Source organism: Zootoca vivipara, chromosome 15, assembly GCF_965207765.1.
Source record: "Zootoca vivipara chromosome 15, rZooViv2.hap1.1, whole genome shotgun sequence".
Taxonomy (NCBI): domain Eukaryota; kingdom Metazoa; phylum Chordata; class Lepidosauria; order Squamata; family Lacertidae; genus Zootoca; species Zootoca vivipara.
Window position 1 is genome coordinate 36,205,451 of NC_142598.1, and position 22,892 is coordinate 36,228,342.

The window sequence follows — 22,892 nt, forward strand, 5'->3', positions numbered from 1 at the left end:
CCCCTTAAAAATCAAATTGCCCCCCTGTGCTGTGTGTGCCCCACGTTGGAAACCACAGGTGTAGACGGTGTGGGTTGGATCCCATGTTTTCTATGAATCTTTCAGAGCATCCATTTACTCCTTGTTTTTTTAAAAAATGAGGTGGTTTGAGAGTTTCCCCTTGCACAGCGTTGGAGGCAACCTTCTGCTCCCGGTGGCCAGTTGCCCTGAGTACATTCTCCCTCCATGCATCAGCCAGGAAAACAGGGACTACTGGCTTGTGTGTGTGTGTGTGTGTTGTTTAATTAAAGGCAGGGAGGTCCACCTACCCTGTTTAGATGGCACTGCTGATATTGGAACCTGAATTTGCTGCCTCTCCCCTTCCTTTACTAACTTGTTTTTTAAATAATAATAATTCACAATGTGGTGTTTGATAAAAAAATTCCTTCAGTAGCACCTTAAAGACCAACTAAGTTTATATTTTGGTATGAGCTTTCGTGTGCATGCACACTTCTTCAGATACGTGGATGAATCTTTCAGATTCATCATGCATGCACACGAAAGCTCATACCAAAATATAAACTTAGTTGGTCTTTAAGGTGCTACTGAAGGAATTTTTTTATTTTGCTTCGACTCAGACCAACACGGCTACCTACCTGTAACTGGTGCTTGATAGACAGTCATGATTCAGTCTTTGTAATTGTCGGCTTTAGCAGATCCAGAATTTCACTTAAGATTCCTTATATATATATATTTAAAATAGACACATCATAATAGATTTTAAAAAACAAAATCTGTATTAATTTTTTTAAAGCTGATTTAAAATTACAGATCTTTATCTGTAATTAAGCCCAAAAGGTATTTGTTCTTTCTACACTAGCCGTGAGCTTTCACGTTGAAATGTACCCTACACATGAGCAGATACTCAGATTTAAGTGAAAGATACACAATCAAGATACTGAATGTGATTTTAATTATATGTTGCGAAGTTTTTAATTCCTTATGCCCACCTGTAAATTAAAACTATATTTTTTAAAAATCTTCACGTGGCAACATCTGATAATACTGTGCAATCATCAATTCACATTTTTTTTAAAAACAACTCATTGCTGTAAATGAGACTTCTTTAGCTGTTTTTTTTTAGACTGGTGCTATAACTACTCCTGGCTAGCTTCCAAAGAGCATACTTTAGCTTTTGGGGTGTTAATACATCAATATAGGTTACCAGGAACTTCTGTTATAGGTTACCTATAAGATCCTTCCAACTTAATGGGATTCCAGTTCATCCCTGTTGACCAGTTCTGTTCATTTCAGTGGGACTTCTCCGACATCGTATATGAGAATATTCTTAACTAAACATTTTTTACAGAGTTCTCCTAACCTTAGCCTTCTCCCCGCACTCTCCCAAGCCCTTACGCCAAGCTATATGAAAATATTACTTAAATAATATTACCTTACTCCTTTAGCTCTTTGAGAAGCTGAGTTATGAACAGAAAGCAGCCTTTCAGTTCTAAGTGGACCAGCTCCCAGGCGCAGCGACTCTGCAGGTTGATGGCTAGGAAACTGTTCATTCTTTGAAAGTATCGCTTTACTTTTATGGTTGAAGGAGATGATGCTCTGTTGCCAGAGTTTGCCAGCTTTCCTTCCTGCATTTTTTCGGCGCATGCCTCCAGCTGTTTGGTTTGCTGGTAAAGGTCGCTCTGCAAGGACTCGAGACATGTCGCGTTCCAGGCGCCCCAAGGATGGTCCTTGCCAAGAACGTTGAGGCTCTGCTGGAGAATCTCCCGGATGATGATGGCGCCGTCGCTCTCCATAGCGTTGAGAGCTTTCAGGGGGAACCTGAAGTCCGTCGTCTCAGATATGCACTGCAGAGGAAATTGTCCAGCCGTCCTGCAGAGATGGTTCAAGTTGGTCTCGATCATTTGGTTCCACCGGGTGTGGAGCACAGGACATTTGGAAAGAGGGCTGGATTGTGCGAGTTTGCCGGCGAGCACCAGCATGAGACAAACGCTTAAGCCGTTCCCACCATTCGTGAAGGCCATGATGAACCAATGGTTCTAACTGCCTTATCTTCCTGGAGTCTCTTTAAATATATTTCGGAAAACCTATAAAAATCTGCCATCCTGAATTCATTCAACATGAGACATTTGTATTAATCATGATATGATTTTTTTTCCCCATCAAGATTCCAAATGCCTTTGAGGAACATGATTTGGTTGCTTTCAGTTTCGTTCAATGAGTTTTAATTAAAATGCGGGGGTTTTTTGTTTTGTTTTTTACTACCTTCTTACAGAAAACTTAGCAAAGTTTCAAGTGGACCAGAGCCCTTCCTAGGAGAGGAGAGAAAGTGCACATTTCCCCCTTTCTCTTCTTTCTGTTTATATTTTTTAAAATTAATTTCCAGTGCATTATTAGAATTAGAAAATAAACAAGAGTTCAGTGTTAGCTCTTTCCTAAAATCTGAAGAGATTTCCCATCTCCTATGTCTGCATCCTTAAAAGGTCCTTATTTGTTTATTCGTTGTTTAGTTTATACTTTTATAATGTTGTTCATCAGGCAAACTGTTCCCAGTTGACGGGAACACTAAAGTAACAATGAAATGGAATCTTAAAATCACACTAAAGTGGTCGATAAGACAGCAGGTTAGAATAAAACCCAGGAGTCTGGGAGATTAGGGAAGTATTTTCCTGGCACCAAAGAGAAAGCAAAAAGGGGTCATGATGCGCCTTTGTTGAGCGGGATTTGCAGTAGATCACTACTGTACTGCAAAGGCTCTTTCTCTGGTTACCTTAAATGTCCTTGGAAAGCTCATGGGAAATTGCCTCCATTTTTCATTTCTCCACATGGGCAGAACAGGTATTCCTTCAGGTACTGAGGTCTATTTTATTTTATTTTAAAAACAATGTTTGGTCCTCAGCCAGTTAATAACTTCCTATTTCCTTGTCTTTGGCACCTGAGTTTTAAGAGGCTGTCCCGTTTTTTTCTGCATGCATTTAGGTTATTGTTGTATCACAGAGAAGCCACTAAGGGAGCCCATTTGACTGTGAATTATCTCTGTTATAGACTTGAACTTTTCAGGTTTCTGTTACTGGTCAAAAAGCGAAAACTGCTTCGTTTCCTACTGCATTGTCCCAGCTGCCTAACTGGTGGCAACTTAGCAACTCTTCAAACAGGAATTAGGGTGGGCATAATTTAATAAAACTTGGAGGGCATAATTTAAATTCCTGCCTGCTGGACTGGTCTTTTCTCTGCTTATAGTTGTCTGTGCATTAATCTCAAGTGAGATTTCAGCTCAGTTAACCGTGGTTTAACATAAGATCCCATATGTCTGGCTGAAGCATGGGTGAGGAACTTGTGGCCCCCCAGAAGCTGTTACACTACAGCAGGGGTCAGCAAACTTTTTCAGCAGGGGTCCGGTCCACTGTCCCTCAGACCTTCTGGGGGGCCGGACTATATATTGAAAAAAAATATGAACAAATTCCTATGCCCCACAAATGACCCAGAGATGCATTTTAAATGAAAGAACACATTCTGTTGTTGTTTAGTCGTGTCCGACTCTTCGTGACCCCATGGACCATAGCATGCCAGGCACTCTTGTCTTCCAATGCCTCCCGCAGTTTGGTCAGACTCATGTTCGTAGCTTCGAGAACCCTGTCCAACCATCTCGTCCTCTGTCGTCTCCTTCTCCTTGTGCCCTCCATCTTTCCCAACATCAGGGTCTTTTCCAGGGAGTCTTCTCTTCTCATGAGGTGGCCAAAGTTTTGGAGCCTCAGCTTCAGGATCTGTCCTTCTAGTGAGCACTCAGGGCTGATTTCCTTCAGAATGGATAGGTTTGATCTTCTTGCAGTCCATGGGACTCTCAAGAGTCTCCTCCAGCACCATAATTCAAAAGCATCAATTCTTCGGCGATCAGCCTTCTTTATGGTCCAGCTCTCACTTCCATACATCACTACTGGGAAAACCATAGCTTTAACTATACGGACCTTTGTCAGCAAGGTGATGTCTCTGCTTTTTAAGATGCTGTCTAGGTTTGTCTAGGTTTAAGATGCTGTCTACGTTTGTCATTGCTTTTCTCCCAAGAAGCAGGCGTCTTTTAATTTTGTGACTGCTGTCACCATCTGAACACATTCTACTCACATAAAAACACCCTGGTTCCCAGACTGTCCACGGGCCGGATTTAGAAAGTGATTGGGCTGGATCCGGCCCCTGGGCCTTAGTTTGCCTACCCTTAGTTTGCCTACCCTTAGTTTGCCTACAGCACCCATAATCTCTGACCGTTGGCCATGCTGCTTGAGGCTAATGGGAGCTGGGAACTCAACAATGGCTTACTGTAGATCCTTAGTAGGTTAATCTTATGGATTGCTGTGCACTTACTTGGAACTGGGGCCGGTGAATTTTACTTCCGAGTAGAACCTTTACTCAGCCATGAAGCTCAGTGGGCAATAATGCGCTATTTATACTTTCTCAGCCTAGCCCACCTCACGATTTGTTGTGAGGATAAAGTTGGGCGATGGGTTGATGAACAGGACAACCATGTTATCTTGAGCACCTTGAGAGAGAGAGAGAGAGAGAGAGAGAGAGAGAGAGAGAGAGAGAGAGAGAGAGAGAATAAAGATAGAAATAAGATAGAAACAACAGTTTTACGTCAGCTCAAGTGGCCTGGCGTCCCCTAAAGAAGCTTGGGAATTCTAGTTTGGGGAGGGTGCTGAGAGTCCAGCTTCATGGAAGTGCACTCTTCAGAACTGGAATTTGGAGAGACGAAATGGGTGTTGAAACAAGCGACTATAGCAGGCACCCGAAACCCGGCCCTCCAGATGTTTTGGGACTACAACTCCCATCATCCCTAGCTAACATGACCAGTGGTCAGGGATGATGGGAATTGTAGTCCCCAAAGATCTGGAGGGGCCGAGTTTGGGGGTACCTGGACTGATACTAAAGTCTGTGATTCCTCAGTCTCTAATATCCACTTAATCATGAAATTAGACAAGAGGAGATGTGATAAATAAGGAACATGAATGGCTCACTTTTTCTGTAGCTCCCTTGAGTTTACTTTTTGAATATGCTTTATTTTCGAAAGGGCTTGGCCCTAGCTTGAAATGTGCAAGTGATAAAGAGTCCTTGGAACAATGTGCAAGTTGTCCATCGCAATCCTTCACCATTACAAAGCCTTGCATCTCCCTGTTTGTCCATACATGCTTTCAAAGTATGTGCAGAGAAATGTAATGTCAGAGGCAACGGTCACCCTGTGTCCATCATGATGATTTTCACATCAAGGGAAATAATAGAGCCAGTCTATTCCGCCTTGGTCAGGCCACACCTGGAATACTGTGTCCAGTTCTGGGCAGCATAATTTAAGAAGGATGTTGACAAGCTGGAATGTGTGCAGAGGAGGGCAACCTAGATCATGGGTAGGCAAACTAAGGCCCGGGGGCCGGATCCGGCCCAATCGCCTTCTAAATCAGGCCCGCGGATGATCCTGGAATCAGCGTGTTTTTACATGAGTACGAATGTGTCCTTTTATTTAAAATGCATCTCTGGGTTATTTGTGAGGCATAGGAGTTCATTAATTTCACGCCCCGCCCCCCCCAAAAAATACAGTCCGGCCCACCACATGGTCTGAGAGACGGTGGACCGGCCCTCTGCTGAAAATTTTTGCTGACCCCTGACCTAGATGATCGAGGGTGTGGAAACTGAGCCTTATGAGGAACAGTCAAAGGAGCTGGGTATGTTTTTCCTGGAAAAGAGGAGACTGAGAGGAGATAGGATAGCATCTCAGGTATCTCAAGGGCTGTCCCATGGAAGAGGGAACAAGCTTGTTTTTCTTCTGCTCTGGAGGGTAGGACTCGAACCCATGGCTTCATGTTACAAGAAAGGAGAATCTGACTACCGGTAAACATACGGAAGAGCTGTTCGACAGTGGAACGGTCTCCCTCGGGAGGTTGTGGACCTTCCTCCCTTGGAGGTTTTTAAGCAGAGGTTGGATGGCCATCTGTCATGGATGCTTTAGCTGAGATTCCTGCATTGCCAGGGGTTGGGCTAGATGACCATTGGGCTGCCTTCCAACTCAACAGTACCATGATTTCATTTTAGTTATACCAGCGTTGTCACCAGTTTGCTGTTTTAAAACCTTTCGTTCTACCGTCTGCAGCCGTCTGGCACAATACGTTGGGTAAATTCAACTCGCTCAGTAGCCTGGTGAAAAATAAGATTAGACACACCGATTCACCAAATGTCTTCCTCCCCAAGCGGAAGGGGGGTTCATTTTGTCCTTGGGAGCGCTTGTAGCAGGAAACAAATCAATATTAAAGGGATTTATACAGATTCATGCTAAGTCTGTGTCTTCTCAAAACAGATGGACGAGAGCTCTGCAAGTCTGGTTTCACAGTCTAAATTTGGCCCAGTGGAGCTAGTTTTCTCAATTGGGTTACTTCAGGCATGTCCAAAGTCCATTTCGGGGGCCTAATCTGGCCCACTGGTCAGTTTAAGCTGGCCCCTGTGGCAGTTTTCTGGGGTAAAATAAAAAAAACCCTCAACAACTTCAATCCTAAAAAAAGCTCAACACGGCCCATCACTTCATCAAATCTGGCCCTCTTTGAAAAAAGTTTGGACACCCCTGGACTTGCAAACTGTGCTGAAAAGCCCCTTTTCCGTTCCTCAAATTCTCACTTACAGGTATGTTAATTCCCTCCATTGCAAGCACATGCGCAGGTTGGAGGCTCCCCAAGAGTGACATAATGACTTCTTATGTTTCATGATGACTGTGCAAAGCTATATGGGTCGGGTGATTAAGAGCACGCTAAGCATTAGTATATAAGAAAGATGTAAACGAGACAGAATGACCCAGACAGCGCTCTTAATTGTGGCGCATCGCCTCCAGCGAATGTGACGAGAATAATTACTGTTGTTTAAGTGAGAGTGTTTTTCTATCCAGAGTTATGACTAAAGGAGCCAGCGTTCGAATTATTTGCACTGTGCTTTTATTTTTATAAGAAGAAAGGAGAATTTTTTTAAAAAATTGTCATGATCCATGATCTTCTCTGATGGGCAGAGGCTGTGAGTTTTTCAAAGGGATGTTCCTTGGTCCTCCTACCTGATTGCTTGAGGCAAAAATGCCAGGAATTGAACCTGGGACATTTGGAAGTTCCTGTCAATACATAGTCCACGAAAACTTTCCTTAGCTTGTCTCCCCCATGCATATATGTGTGAGTATTGTATATGTGCTTAATCAACCTGCTTTCTAAACTGTGGACATAGCGATTACAAAAAGCATACAGTGGATAAACTCAAATCAAATGAAAACTGGGGGGGGGACACCCCAGAAAATGTCCCAAATCTTCCTTAAAATGCCTATTGAAATGGAAAGGCCTTTGCCAAGTGCTTGATGTTCAGTGGGGAGCGGGGCTGTCTGATCTTGGCTGGGAGGGGAGTTCTGTACTGGATTCATGGGTTCTGGTGGGTACAGCCTCTGTATCTGAGCCATGAGGGAACCCTTCAGAACATGCGGAGAACCAGAGGCCAGTGGTCCATCCATTACTGCATCCTGTTTTCACAGTGGCCAACCAAGATGCCTGGTGAGCAGGATTCACACCCAAGCACTCTGCCCTTTTGTGTTTTGATGTAGCATCTCTTGTAAATTACGTTTCCTGAAATAATAATCACAGCAATAAGACTACGAAGCGTCTTTTGTACATCCCATCTGCTCATGTTTGACATTTATTCATTCCCGTGAATGTGTCGTTGTGCTACAAGTTGAGTAACACCAACAGTTACGGGAAGATCGTCTCCCTTGTTAAATCCCAGAGCGCCTGTTTGCAGAGCATCTTGTTGTCTGTTGGCTCAGAAAGATAACTAGGGCAAATTAAGCGACCAGCTGACTTGGGTCATTACACACGACTAGGGCCATATGGCGAAACAGGATTACTTAAGTATGTCGCTGCTGGGCCACATCACATCGTCCCAGGCATTAAAAGAGAGCAAAATGGGTCAGATCGTTAAAAACACACACCACGGTTTTAATGGCTGAACAGTTTCAGGGAGGTTACTCACCTAATAGAGGTCAGAATAATGCTTGCGACCTTAGCCTGGAGCTTATAACCCAGGCTGTAATTGAAAAACGGTTGCTCCCAACCAGCTCATTGTCCACCTGGTGCATAAAGGTGTCTGTACCTTGCTCAATATTGGCAACGCTGTCTCCAGGTTATTGGGGGGGGGGTTTCTGGGGTCCAACACCCTCAATGGCCCCCCTCTAACCTAGACCAGAAAGGGCTTGCAAACTGGGAATTCTTTGAGGCTGGTCTGATCTTGGATACTCGGTGCAAAGTGGCAATGGAAGCATTGTTGGGGCAAGGAGCCCTCTGCAGGTCCAAATTTGCCACCCCCTGGGAGGAAGCCCTTGGGGGCATGGCCAAGAGCCAGTGTGGTGTAGTGGTTAAGAGCGGTAGACTCGTAATCTGGGGAACCGGGTTCGTGTCTCCGCTCCTCCACATGCAGCTGCTGGGTGACCTTGGGCTAGTCACACTTCTCTGAAGTCTCTCAGCCCCACTCATCTCACAGAGTGTTTGTTGTGGGGGAGGAAGGGAAAGGAGAATGTTAGCCGCTTTGAGACTCCTTCGGGTAGTGATAAAGCGGGGTATCAAATCCAAACTCTTCTTCTTACCATTTGGAAGAATGAGATAGCTGATTTCTTTGTATCTGACTGACGGTCGAATAAAAAGATGATGATGATGATAGCTGATTTCTGGGTGTCACAAAAGTGCAGAAAAGCTATTATTTGATTTATTATTGCATTGTGAGATTTTGTGTGTCAGCTCTTGACTGGTCACCTTGACTCGCGGGAAAAAGGGGAGACGTTTGCTATTCTGCTTCAGGCAGCAAAAAGTCTTGGGGTGGCCCTGCAAGTATACATGCTCCTTGGTCTGTGTGCAATCTGTTTATGGAAGTCCATTGATGGAGGCAAGAATGGGCTACCAAGTATTCTGTTCGACTTCCAAAACGTTTGGAAACTTCTGATTGGCTGCAGGAAGCTCCTGCAGCCAATTGGAAGCCTCATCGGACTTTTAGCTTCCAAAAATAGTTCACAAACCAGAACAGTCATTTCCGGGTTTGCAGCGTTCGGTAACCAAAACGTTCGACTTGCAAAGCGTTCGGGATCCAAGGGATTACAACTGTTATATAGAAGATCTTTCAGATATTTATTATTAATAAAGCTTTGAGAGGTACCATATTTTGCCATGTATAATATGCCCTCATGTATAAGATGCCCCCTATTTTGGGGGACTCCAAATTAAGAAAACACCCCTTAGCACTACCCATGTATAAGACGAGCCCCAATTTTAAACCAATTTTTTTTAAATTTAAAAACCTAGTCTTATACTGTACACCGAAAAATACGGGATTTGGAAAACAAGTCTGCATTTTTTTAAACCTGGAAGAATCAGATACCCCCTTTGGGGGGAAGGTGTGGAATTGGACAAGATCCCAAATGCTTTTGCACAGGTGTGTGTTGTCGTGTGTCTCGCTGCCCTTGGCTTGCGTTTTCCTGCCATCTGTTCGAGCACGTTGTAAATTGGTTGTCGCTAGGCAGCTGGTCTCACATTGCCGTATCTGCAAAGTGGTCATCTTGGACGCCAATAAAAGTAGCACTCAGTGGAGCTTATCGCAACATAACTGGAGTAGGGCTAGACATCTGTGTGGGATTCTAGATGCTCTGCTGTTTGCACCAATTAGCAGCATTGGACGGCAGTCTGTTTTCTTAAAACTTTCCAGCAGGGGAAGGTATTGGGGGAAGAGGAGGAGGAGAAAAAATAATAATAATCTAGTTATGATGATGTTGTATGAACATGCCAGATATTTATCCCTGAGAGGATACAGCCTCTCAACTGGGCGCCTTATTAGATTATCAGTTTCCTAGGATGTTGTTCCCAGAGGATGAAAGATCAGAACAAAAATAAACCCTTGCTATGTGTCCAGGCTAGTGGCTACTTGAGTGGGTCAGCTGTTCATACAAGAAAGAAGGTTTGCATTGATTTGGCTAATAGGATCATGGGTTACCAAAACCAATAGGGACTGTTAGATTAGTTTGCGTGCAAAAAGTCCCAGGTTCATTCTGCTCCTTCTTAGGTGGGTGATTAAAACTTCTTTTCAATTGGCTAAATAGATATTTGGATAGCTGTGCTAACATGCTCTGTTTTTTGTTGCTGTTGTTGTTGTTGTTGTTTTTATTGTGCGGTGCTCTGTGGAAGCGTGGAATATAAATTACTTCGAATAAATAGATGGGCAAACAGTTTGACTTGGTGTACATAGCTGCCAAGTTATCCCTTTTTTAAAGGGATTTTCCCTTATGCTGAATAGGCTTCCTCGCGAGAAAAGGGAAAACTTGGCAGCTATGTTGGTGTAAGGCACATTCTTATATCCCAAGAGAAAACATTCTTTAAAAGCCTTAAAACTTTAAAAGCCAAAGGAGCCGCCGTTTGTCCACAGACAGCTTTCCAGGTCATGTGGCCAGCAGGACTAAACCGCTTCTGGTGCAACGGGACACTGTGATGGAAATCAGAGCGCACAGAAACACCGTTTACCTTCCCGCTGGAGTGGTACCTATTTATTTACTTGCACTGGTGTGCTTTCAAACTGCTAGGTTGGCAGGAGCTGGGACAGAGCAACAGGAGCTCATTCCGTTGCGGGGATTCGAACCACCAACCTTCCAAGCACCCAAGGAAGATAGGTTCATTTTCTCACCCCTGGGCAGGCCCAGTGTTCGAAATTCCCCGGGTGCCAGGTGCGCTTTGCAACCAGGTGACGATGCCCGGCTCAAGATTTTCATCTGAACCAGTCAGAGGTTCAAGTGAGAATCAATCGCAACATTTGAAAAATAACATTTGAAAAATGTTATTTGAATCAACATTTGAAAAATAAAACCTTAGAGCTGTCTCACCCCTGAAGGCGGCGCCTAGCTTATATATCTGAGTTTCTAACACTGCCAGAGAGGTGCTGTCAGTCAATATATTGAGCTGGATGGATTGGGACCCTGACCTAGCATAAGGCAGGCTCGGATGTTGCAATATTGTATGTTTATAAAGCTGGCCTGAAGTCGATGTATTCAGCCTGATGCAGTTTTAAGATTTGGGTCTAGTTTGAGTCTCTCCGTGCCCTCCGGTGTAAAATTCACGTGCTCTTGGTCTAGAGGTGTTGACTCATCCCGAAGGAAAGGCATTGTTTGTGCCAAATAAGTAAGAAAGGGCTGCAAGATATCCAGGTGTGCCTGCTTCCATCTTCAGACGCCGATGATTCACACCCAGATAGTCTTCAGGTAGCTTCTGCCAGCTTCGGGCAAATACAGACTGGTAATTAACTGGGGTGGCCCCCCAATCCCATTAGGGTTGAACACCTTGCTGTCCACATAATCAATTGAATTTTCTTTTAGAAATAAAATAAAAACCCAAACCCCAAAGCAGCAGCTTAGCATAATTAGTTCCACAAATGTTAGCTTTCCTCGCCGATTGGTTTTTGTGTGGCTTGAGTTCAAGTGGTCTGCTGTGTCTCTGCCTGCTTTTAGGAAGTTGAGAGGCTCCTCCCCCCCCCCCAGGAGCCTCGTATAACTTCAAGGAGGTGCCTCTCCAAGATCACATCCAGAGACCTAGCTTCAGGAGGAAAAAAAAAATCTAATTAGAGTGGAGCACGGCTATGCACTTTAGGGCTGTGCAAAAGCCCAATTAAACAACATTCTTTCTTTTATCGGGTTGGGCAGGGTGGGCTTTGGTGATTGATGTGAAAAGCAATCCTTCTTTTACTTTTTTAAAAGTGCACCAGTTTTTTTTAACCGTTTCAGGAGCAGGTAATAAGCTTTTAGATGGTTTTTGTCTGTAGCTGAGTGAAAAAAGCCATAAAATGCCTTTTCCCCCTTAAAAATTAAACCCTAAAAGGCCAATAAATGATGGGGGGGGGGAAATGTGAGAAATGGAGACTTGGAGCAAAGGTCTTCTCTTAATCCTTTTACATTTATGTGAGTCTGGGGTTCCCAAGCTGCTCTTTTACCCAGGCTAATTCTAAGCATTCTTTCTTCTCTGTCTGGGAAGATGCTGCTACCTCTCCGCCTGGCTAAATGGTACTCGGGCAATCACAATGGTTATGTGGCAGATTTTCCCACAAAGTCATCCTTCTGCTGAAGTTCAGTTTGCAGGATCCCGAAAATTACCTGCATCAGGGACGCCCCCCCCCCCCGCAAGACAAGCATCCTGAGCTTTTTGTGTGGCTGAAATGAAGGGGTGGGGTAATGCAGGCATCCCCAAACTCGGCCCTCCAGATGTTTTGGGACTACAACTCCCATCATCACTAGCTAACAGGACCAGTGGTCAGGGATGATGGGAATTGTAGTCCCAAAACATCTGGAGGGCCGAGTATGGGGGTGCCTGGGGTGATGTCAAGCTCAAACCTGTCCTTGGCTCGCTACCTTTTGGCCTTTGCCATTTGTGGACTTCCAGTTTTTCAGGACTGCAGGAGGACCCGGCAACTACAGCTTCACCCCAACTGGTCCTCAGCCCTTGAAGACTCTGACACTACCAGGGTAGATAAAAATCAATTTTTTTAAAAAAAAATAAATCGGATTTTTAAAAAAATTAAATCGGAGGAAAAAACCTTTCTAAAGGCAGTTTTCTATTTAAGCTACATTATAGTCCAAAGGCTATAATGATTTGGAAATAAGGATTTGTTTTAAGTTTTTCATGTTTGCTAAAACTCAGTCTAAGTTTTTTTTAAAAAAACAAACATTTAACCACATCAGTTAACAAACGTGGATACATATGCGATAATGTTATTGCTTTAGTTAACTAAGGTAAAGGTAAAGGGACCCCTGACCATTAGGTCCAGCCGTGACCGACTCTGGGGTTGCGCGCTCATCTCGCACTATTGGCCGAGGGAGCCGGCATATAGCTTCCAGGTCATGTGGCCAGCATGACAAAGCCGCTTCTGGCAAACCAGAGCAGCACATGGAAACGGCGTTTACCTTCCCGCTGTAGCGGTTCCTATTTATCTACTTGCATTTTGACGTGCTTTTGAACTGCTAGGTTGGCAGGAGCTGGGACCAAGCAACGGGAGCTCACCCCGTCACAGGGATTCGAACCGCCGACCTTCTGATCAGCAAGCCCTAGGCTCAGTGGTTTAACCCACAGCGCCACCTGGGTCCCCTGCTTTAGTTAAATAAATTGTTTAAATTGTTATTAAGGAAATGATTGTTTTTCTCCTTCCTAGCATAAAGCAGGCTAGTAAAATTTAGATGCACCAAACTGATAGCCTAATTTATAGAGGCTCAGTTTCCTTGAGCACCGTTGCAGACTGCATGAGCACCGTTTATCGGCAATATCGTTTGCAAAGCCATGGCTGTTTCCCTCTGGATCATTCTAGCCCAATTGTTGCAAAAATTTGTTTGGGACTATCGAGGAGGCAACAAGGCAAGACAGGATAATTCAATAGCATGGCCGCCATAACATAATCATCTCCCAAATACAGCGTCCTAATTCGAAGCAGCAAATTCGTTCGGCAGCAAGTTTACTAGCATGCCAACGTTCAGATATGATCCTCGTTAATTGTAGCCACAGGTGTCATTTTTCCTCTTGCGGTTGATGTAGATGTTGGCAGGAACAATGCCAGCATCCATTAACCACTGCCTGGGCTTGTTGGCAATATCAGAGAGGCTGGTAGAGATGGTGGCTGAATCAAGTTTCGCCGAAGGCAAGTAAGAAGCAACATTTATAAATTTATAAATTTATTTTTAAAAGTCTTTCTCCCTCCCTCCCTAATGTAGAACTCATGGGCATCCAGGAAACTGCTCTGTGTAAGGAACAGTGGAATAATATTAATACTAATCAAGACGAGGATGAGGTTTTCCAGCCCAGTTATTGAGCCAAAAGGCCTAGAAATTTGACTCAGAAGTTTTCTTTCCATTCACTTCCTTTATATTAAATTCTAAAGGCTACTTAGGAGTGCAAAAGGGCTTTCAAAAAGCAATGTATAATATAACAACACACACTAAAAATGCTATGGAAATGAGAGTAACGCATGCTATTAAAAACGGCATTTTATATTTTAGGGAGTTGCACCCAGTCCTTCTATAAAATTCCCAGGGCGGCTGACAAAATTTAAAAGCACAATAAAACAAATGCAAAACATCCAAATTAACACTAATAATAATAATATTGGGAACCAGTTCTCCCAGATTTCCAATGGTAACTAGCAATCTTGAAGTTCAGGTGTGTGTTTTTTCCAGATGGCTTGGGAAATCAAATGAAATCCTTGCACTGGATTCTGGAGAATGTGGACTTCTTAAGGAATGTCAGGTTGTTCTGTACTCTGTTGTTGTTGTTGTTGTTGTTGTTGTTGTTGTTGTTTAAGAAGCTGCTGAAGAGCCCAGCCTTTTTACTGGAAGTGCTTTGTTTAGAATTGCTTCCAGCTAATTATTGAACTTAAATGATTGTGTAACCAGCTGCTGCTTTTTCTGGGATTGCAGCGTTCGGCTTCTTCATAGACGGAGTTGATCTCCGCAGAAATTCGTCACCATTTTATAATGTTCCTGTTGCATACAAACCCTCCGTTCTGATTATGAAGAAAGTTGTGTGTGTGTGTGTGTGTGTGTGTGTTTTGTGTCACCCATGCTTCTGGGCATCCAGACTTTCAGAAGACATCTGAAGGCAGCCCTGTTTAGAGAAGCTTTTAATGTTTAATAGATTATTGCATTTTAATCTTCCGTTGGAAGCCGCCCAGAGTGGCTGGGGAAACTCAGCCAGATGAGCAGGGTAAAAATAATATATTATTAATTATTATTATGATGATCAGGAAATACAATCTATTCATTTCTTATATTGGCAATATCCACGGTGTAGAATTCTTATACAGTGGTACCTCAACTTACGAAGACGATCCGTTTTGCGGATCAATCTTGTAGTGCTCCAAGGGAATATGCTTTTAAGAATTCTAGCGTTCCTTGTATGCAGGTATCAGATGAAGAACTTGGAAGAAAGGCACATGCAGAAAATAAGAGAAGAATTCCAGGATAATTGTATTTCCTGATCAATCTGCTGGACTTTAATTTCTCCTAATATGTTTCGTTTATATAAGTTGGTCTATAGAACCATATATCTTGATATGATATGTTGAATCACATTTAAAAAAGAATTTATATAGTTACATACAGCCTGTTATGTTGCTTGTGTTGCTATCCCTGGAGCAGGCAAGGCTTCTCGCTTGATATCGGTGTCGACATGCGATAGCGTTCTGGAAACCAAACCCATGTCACAGTTTAAGAAGATGACAACTTGAATGCTCGCATTGGTATTTTTCATGCCCCGGTGGTGTGAAGCTGCTTCATTTCATCTTCCCATTAATAGGAGAATTAGTGCGATGAAGCTGGCAGAGGGATGTGGCGGATCAAAACCAAGCAGGTAGGGTTACTGATTACCTGTCGGTGATCTTGTGTTGAAATCCCCTTGCTCATTTGTTGATATTGTTCTGGGCCTATCGAAGGACGTGGCGTGCGGGTCTGCAGCAGCCCAGAGCCAGGACATCCTATCTGTGCGGCTCAAGGCCTGGTATCTAATAGTCGTTTCCAACTCCTCCGCCTCTTAGATTTCTCGTTTCGGGAAAGTCTTCCGAATGCTGTCCAGGGTTGTAAAGACTGCGGAGAGAATAATTGGGTGCACTCTTCCCACCTTGGATCAAATCTATGCTTCCAGGTGCCATAAGAAAGCTGCAAAGAGAGCGCAGGATAGTGCGCACCCCGGAAATGATCTCTTTCAGCTTCTGCCTTCTGGAAGAAGGTACAGGGTTATGAAGACTAGGACTAGAGAAACAGTTTCTATCGAAATGCGATTTTGGTTTAAAATGCAGTGTAAGGTATATTGTATTTATGGAGGTATATTGTATTTAATTATGGGGAATCACAGTTTGGAGGGGGGGCTAATCAGGATGGTATAGCAGGCTTGTTGGTTTTGAATGTCTGGTGTAGAGGGTTTTTTCAATTTCATTGTTCTGTATGGGACAATGACAATAAAGATTATCTATCTATCTATCATCTATCTATCTATCTATCTATCTATCTATCTATCTATCTATCATCTATCTATCTATCTTCTATCTATCTGCCCCATGCAATGGTATTGCCCAGGGGTCAGCAAACTTTTTCAGCAGGGGGCCGGTCCACTGTCCCTCAGAACTTGTGGGGGACTGGACTATATTTTTTTTGGGGGGGGAAATGAACGAATTCCTATGCCCGACAAATAACCCAGGGATGTATTTTAAATAAAAGGACACTGATTCCTGGATCGTCCGTGGGCCGCATCCGGCCCCTGGGCCTTAGTTTGGGGACCCCGGGTATTGCCTCTGTGTGTCACAAGCTAACGGCAATTGTGTTATTTGAGGCACACTGCAACTGAGAGCAGCACTGTGCCGGTTTCAGGACCTGGAAAAGAGCTGCCTGCTGGGGTAGAGGGCTTACGGCTGCCACTTCCGGGATTTATTTATTTTTTCCAAGCTGTCATAAATACGTTTCCTGCTCCTGTGTGAGGAGTCCCAGAGTGCAGAGTGGGAGTTGGGGGACAGCATAAGCACCGAGCGACTCTGCGTGCTGGGATCGAGTGAGTTGGAGAGCCATGGAGGACCGTGCGATTTGCATGTGCTAAAAGAGAAACGAAGTATGGAGTAACCCAGACGCAAATGGGGTAGGTCTGGCCATGTGCCGATTGCAGAGGGTAAAAGGAGGATGCGGCTGATTAATAAGCTATATAACTGAATCATCCTGTAAGTTATTACTCACATACTCTGGAATGTGGTGATAAACAAGGATGAAAGGAACTGGCTTGTGTGAAGTCAGGTATTCCAAGTCTGTATTGTTGTGCAGGTTTCTTTGATTTTGGGTTTCTTTAGGGGGGGGGGGTTATTGGAACTTGAATGGTCTTTTCTTTCTTTTAATTAATCTGTATTTGAGCGGACTACACTGTTTCATTGTATGGATTTAAGAGTTGTGATTCTAAACACACAGGTGTACACATGACATCTGGGAAGGCTAGCAGCCGAAAGTAGCCCAGCTCCATATTGGAATGCCAGATATAATAAATAATAATAATAATAATTTATTATTTATACCCCACCCATCTGGCTGTCACGGTCTGGTCGGTGGGAGGTAGCAGGCCCACCTGAGGACGTCAGGACCGGGGGCAAGATGGTGGTGTGGAAGCAGGAACGGGGTCCGGATGGTGCAGGGCTGAGGGTCCAGCAGCAGGCAGTTGCAGGGTCAAGGAACCAAAGGTTGGGAAGCAGGGCGTCACGGAGGCAAGGGCCCGAGGGTCAAGGAGCAAGGCGGAGGTGAAGGTCTGGGAGTCGAGGAGCAAGGCGACGGCAAGGCAAGGGTCCAAGGAGCAAGGGCGTTGGCAAGTCAAGGGTCCAAGGAGCAAAAGGCCAGATGCAACAAGGCAGGGATCGCGTTGCTGTGGCAAAAAGCTGAAGGGAAATGCTGAGCTTTTATCCCTCCCAGCTCTTGCCACCAGGTGCAGTGAGGTATCAAGTGGCCTCACCTGAGTGACCACTCCTTGCCTCTGCAGCACAAGCTGAGGCAGGCCCCAGTCCTGCAAAGCACTACAGGCCCCAGAGCCTGACTCCTGCCTATACTCCTGACACTGGCTGAGTCTCCCCAGCCACTCTGGGCGCCTCCCAATTGAATATTAAAACAATACCAAGGCTAAGCAATTAAATTACCATGCTGGTGAAACCCATGTTTCACAAATTGTAATAAATTTATTAGAAGCTCAGAATAGATGGCTTGGGTTGGTAGAGTAAAAAGGTAGTTAATTGCTGAGGGCTGTTTTTTAATTGGCAAAGGTAAATGTTGTTCAGCCGTCCTGAGTAACCTTTTGGAGGCTGTTCTGAGTGCCGGCCCTATCTTTAGGCAGCGTGAAGCAACTGCCCGCAATCCAGTTCCCTGAGCAAACCTTTCTTCTGGAGAAAGGAGCTGTTTGTGCCGCAGTTTTTGTCCTGCATCTCTATACCGACCTTGCTGCTTTCATTAGGGGCAGCTGAGGACATCGTACTGTTCCCAGCACTGAAGGAAGAGTCAGCGGCCATTTGGCTTGTGCATATGGATTTGTAGCAGGAAGGAGAGCATCTCGGGGCCCATCCTGGCTATTCTGGTTCTGGGCTTGATAACTATAAGCATAACAGACAGTTGAAGAGAAAGTATTTCTTTTCAACAATACGTGTTTGTTAAGTTATAACTTAACCTTGCACTACTTTGCGCCCTCTTTCCCACGCCAAACGACCTCCTTTTACAAACCCACTTGTTCAAATTATGTTTGCATCGTGTCACATTCCTCTGGAACAGTGGTTCCCAACAGGTGGTCCGCGGACCCCCAGGGGTCTGCGAGCTATGCCAGAGGGGTCCGCAAGATGCTATTAGAATAAAAAATATATTAAATATATTTCGTATGATAACAGATTTTTTGTTTTGGCCGCTTCCTGCATGAGCAGAGTCTAGCGCAAAACTAGAATTAGATAGAGGCAGTAGTTCTGCTGTATGCCGTTAGGTGGCGCTTTACAAACACTACTGTTTTGCAAAGAGGCAGCGCACGCATTCTACTAACGCTCACCTCCCCAAGATGCTTTGCGCGCGTCGGCTTCATTTGTGCGCTACTGCGCAGGTACCCTGTCTTCTCCATTCCCCTCCCTCCTCCCTGGCGCGCGCTGCCTCTTTGCAAAACAGTAGTGTTTGTAAACAAAGCGTTGTTTTTCGCGGAAGCTACAGTTCACGTACTTAAAAATGGACCGTTGGTTAAAAAGTGGTTCGTTAAAACGACAAAGGCCTACAGATGAAGAGGAAGAACTGTAAAAAAAGTATAAATATAAAATATAAAAAGACTCTTAATTTGGCTCTCACTTTTTAATTTTAGGATTAGGAATTAATGGAGGGTCCTTGTCACAATAGCGGCTCAATGAGGGGTCCTCGAGAAAATTTTGTTGGGAACCCCTGCTCTGGAAAACACACACACACAAAAAAGGTATTGTGTCAAGGCGGGTTAGGGATTGCCAAATCAGATGCCGTGTTTTAAATCCGTGTTGTGGGAAGTGGATATATTTAGATTATTTTCTCCCAACTTAATAGTAGGTTACTCTGGCAAAAATGACAAGTCTGGACACAACCAAATTGTAGGTTAGCGCTCTGAAGTGGCTTTGGGGAGAATTTCGTTGGAGAACGGACGTTGAGCAAACTTGTATAGTCATACCTCTTCTTGCGAATGCTTCATGTTGCATTTTTCCGGGTTACGAATGCGGCAAACCTAGAAGTGTTTACTTCTGGGTTCTGCTGCATGCGCAGAAGCGTTCTACGTGGTCTGCACATGCGCAGAAGCATTCTGTACGCTTCACACATGTGCAGAAGCACTCTTATCGCGCTTCGCACATGCGCAGAAGTGCCGCTCTGGTTGCGGACTTTTTGGGGTGCGAACGGCAACCTGGAACGGATAGTGTCCGCAGCCAGAGGTACCACTGGATTGGAGACTGGATTCATTGCACAGTCCCTTTATGTGCTTTGCCACAGTGCCCTCCTTTCAAACGTTACAGGTCACGGGGTCTATCAGCACTTGAGAAGCATTCTCTCACTGCAATGATGGTCGCTAGGATTTGAGACGAACCCTATCCCCGTGGGAACTGCTGGGTAGCTCGGTTTTGTGAAGTGCAGGATTACAGCAGCCAACACCTCATGCCAATTATGACACCGCAGCCCCTCGAGAGTAACCCAGGCATGGAGGACAGAAAGTATTTTAAGATACTCCCTCAGGGGAACCAGCACTCTTCTCAATCCAGACTCGAGCTGTAAAAGCTTAAGTGGGATTCCTTTGAACTCTGAGATATCATTTCTCTTCGGCAAAAGCTGTCACGAGGAAGCGTTGAACTAGCGGAGCGTTGCTTTCTGCACTCTCTCTCTCTCTCTCATTAAGTTTCTTTAATGAGTGCTGCGTACATATATTGCAGATTTGCAGCTTAAAAAGAATGATTTTGAGGCGGGATTTTACCGCATGCTAGCAAATCCAGGTTGTGCAATCTGAATAGTTTTGGAGCTTTTTGCCCAACAAATCTGGCTTCCCCAAAAGATTGATCCCGGTCCGTTTCCCCCCCCCCCACCAGAAATTGGCAGGAACGTGCAATGGAAAGTGCGGGGTGATGGTTTGACAGAATGCTGTCTAGCCTCCCTGCAAACAAATCAGGATGAATGTTCAATAAAAAGGTCCTTTGGAAGCATCCAACTCCCTTGTGCAAAATCCAGGATACGGAGTTACACTTTGGGGTGTGAAAAGGAGGCAGAAAGGAGCCCTTTGGCCAAGACAGGTGGGAAACCTATCTGGTTTCTTATTTACAACCACTCCAGAGATTGTAATAATATGATCTTGGGGAGTTGTGATGGGTGTGTGTGTGTGGCTATAATTGTATTTTTGTTTTGTTTTTTATGGGATGTCATTCAATTTCGTTGTACTATGTGTTGTCTATGACAATAAATTATCTATCTATCTATCTATCTATCTATCTATCTATCTATCTGTAAGCTGTCTCTTAGCTTCCTCCTCATTAGCCCTAAACGGCCTCGGTCCAGTATACCTGAAGGAGCATCTCATCCCCCATCTCATCCCAGCACCGAGGGCCTTCTGGCGGTTCCCTCGCTTCGAGAAGCCAAGTTACAGGGAACCAGGCAGAGGGCCTTCTCGGTAGTGGCACCCACCCTGTGGAATGCCCTCCCACCAGAGGTCAAAGAGAACAACAACTGCCAGACCTTTAGAAGGCATCTCAAGGCAGCCCTGTTTAGGGAAGCTTTTAATGTTTGATGGATTTCTGTATTTTAATATTTTGTTAGAAGCCGCCCAGAGTGGCTGGGGGAACCCGGTCAGATGGGCGGGGTATAAATAATAAATTATTATTATTATTATTATTATTAGTAGTAGTAGTAGTAGTAGTAGTAGTAGTATTAGGCTCAGTGGGAGCCTATGGTTGAACTCAATAGGGAGGGCAGTGATGGCAAAATTAAAAGCAGTTGTTTTTCTGGGGAGGGGGGATGCCGGAACTCACCGCGTCAATAATTGGCAGGATACAGTAAATGTTTGCTAAGAGTGAGTTTTCTTAAGGTGGGTACATCTTCACTTTGGAGATGAGCATGGATCCCTCTCATTTTATATATTTTGGTCAGCTTTGCAGTATTTATTATGTCTTGTCTATGCCATTGCGGTGCCTTCCACCTGCATTTTCCAAAACTTCAAGGCAAGGAGAAACCTATCTCGTCTGGTTTTAAACAGCAGGCAAAGCGGGCTATGGACAAAGGATTAAGAAGCAAACATTACTTTGGCAAGAAATTCTTATCTGTCAAGGCGGTGTGTGTGTGTGTGTGTGTGTGTGTGTGTGTGTGTGTGTGTGTTGATGTTGGCTGAATTCTTAAATGGCTCATCTCTTCCGCCCCTCATAATGGAAGGTTGAACATGGCTTAAACGTCTAGTATAAAAGGTATTAATTTATCCCTCTCAAAACTGACTCAAGCCGTTCGCCAAGAAATGCACATGCCAACCACGATAGCTGCATTTTTATTGCTGGAGGAAGGCGGTGCCAGGCCGTACGTGGTTTGTTTGAATAATGGCATATATTGTTCTACGGTTTGTGCAGCTTGGCATAATTGTTGCTCCTGTTCCTCTAGCATGTTTACTGAGCGATAAGGGAGCGCTTCTGAATCTCCAGTAATGGCAGAGCAGGAATGTCCAAAGATCTGGCCATCTTTGAAAAAAGTTTGTGGACACCCCTGTGGTAGAGGAAAGGTGGAAAAGCCTATACAGTGGTACCTTGGTTTAAGAACATCTTAGTTTATGAACAACTTGGATTAAGAATGCTGCAAACCCGGAAGTAAATACTTCCTTTTTCGAACACACCTCGGAAGTTGAAAGGCTTCCGCTGCGTGTGTCTGTTGTTTTTCACAATTTTCACTATTGAATTGGCAGACCGCCCTTTGCGCCTCGGTTTTTGAACGTTTCAGAAGTCGAACGGTCTTCCAGAATGGATTACGTTCGAAAACCAAGGTACCACTGTACATAATAAAAACAAGAATGCAAACATATTCAAATGGATGTTAAATCAGCCAAACACATTCAAATAGGATGCTAATCAGCCCAAGGCATGGTTGCAGAGAAACATTTCCACCTAACGTCTTAAGCTACCGTATGTAATGCAGGCACCAGGCTGACTTCCCTGGGGAGAGCATTCCACAAACGGGCAGCCACCACAGAAAAGACCCCGTTCTTGTGTTGCCACCCTCCAAACCTTTCATGGAGCAGACACATGAAGAAGGACCTCAGAGGATGATTTCAGGGTCTGGGTATGAATGAATGATATTTATTACGGCCATTGGCCCATCACATAAAACACATTTCCCAGAACTTCATACAAATAATTGTGACTTCCGTCTGGGGTTTACACAAAAATTAAGATTAAAAAGTAAAATAACACACAGTAAAATTTTACAACATAAAACGTCACCCTCTGTTCATTTGCTGGGTAGGTTGATCAGAATGTCATCATTTCTAATATCATCTTGTGATTCATGGTTCAAAAGGGTTGTCCGGACCATACAGAAGTCTGTTTTTCTTCTTTAGAGATAAGACGCTGATCAGATATCTAGAAGGGTCTTCATCGTTCGATAGGTGTCTCAGTTTGGCTTCGTTAGAATCATCAGCAATTCCCATTAGATATGGGGCAATAAACTTACTCCTGGACGATGAGTGAAGGGCGCAACTAAAAAATATGTGGTGCAACGATTCGGGTGATCCGCAGTTACAATCACATACGAGCGATATCTGTCTGTTAGAGAGTCTGTTTCCCAACACATTGGATGGGAAAGTGTTGAATCTTGC

The 22,892-nt window shown here is 44.3% G+C and overlaps 2 protein-coding genes across 6 annotated transcripts in view; one reads left to right on the top strand and one right to left on the bottom strand.

Annotated features, from left to right (window-relative positions):
- Positions 1-22,892, top strand: part of MOB3B (MOB kinase activator 3B) — a 96,832-nt gene that overhangs the window by 12,179 nt on the left and 61,761 nt on the right. The window lies entirely within an intron of this gene.
- Positions 1,434-2,021, bottom strand: IFNK (interferon kappa). The gene has a single exon (XM_035097140.2). The coding sequence runs from the start codon at positions 2,019-2,021 to the stop codon at positions 1,434-1,436; it is 588 nt and encodes a 195-aa protein (XP_034953031.2).

Excerpts from the sequence above, each read along its gene's own strand:
- IFNK (XM_035097140.2), bottom strand. The coding sequence starts at position 2,021 with ATGGCCTTCACGAATGGTGGGAACGGCTTAAGCGTTTGTCTCATGCTG.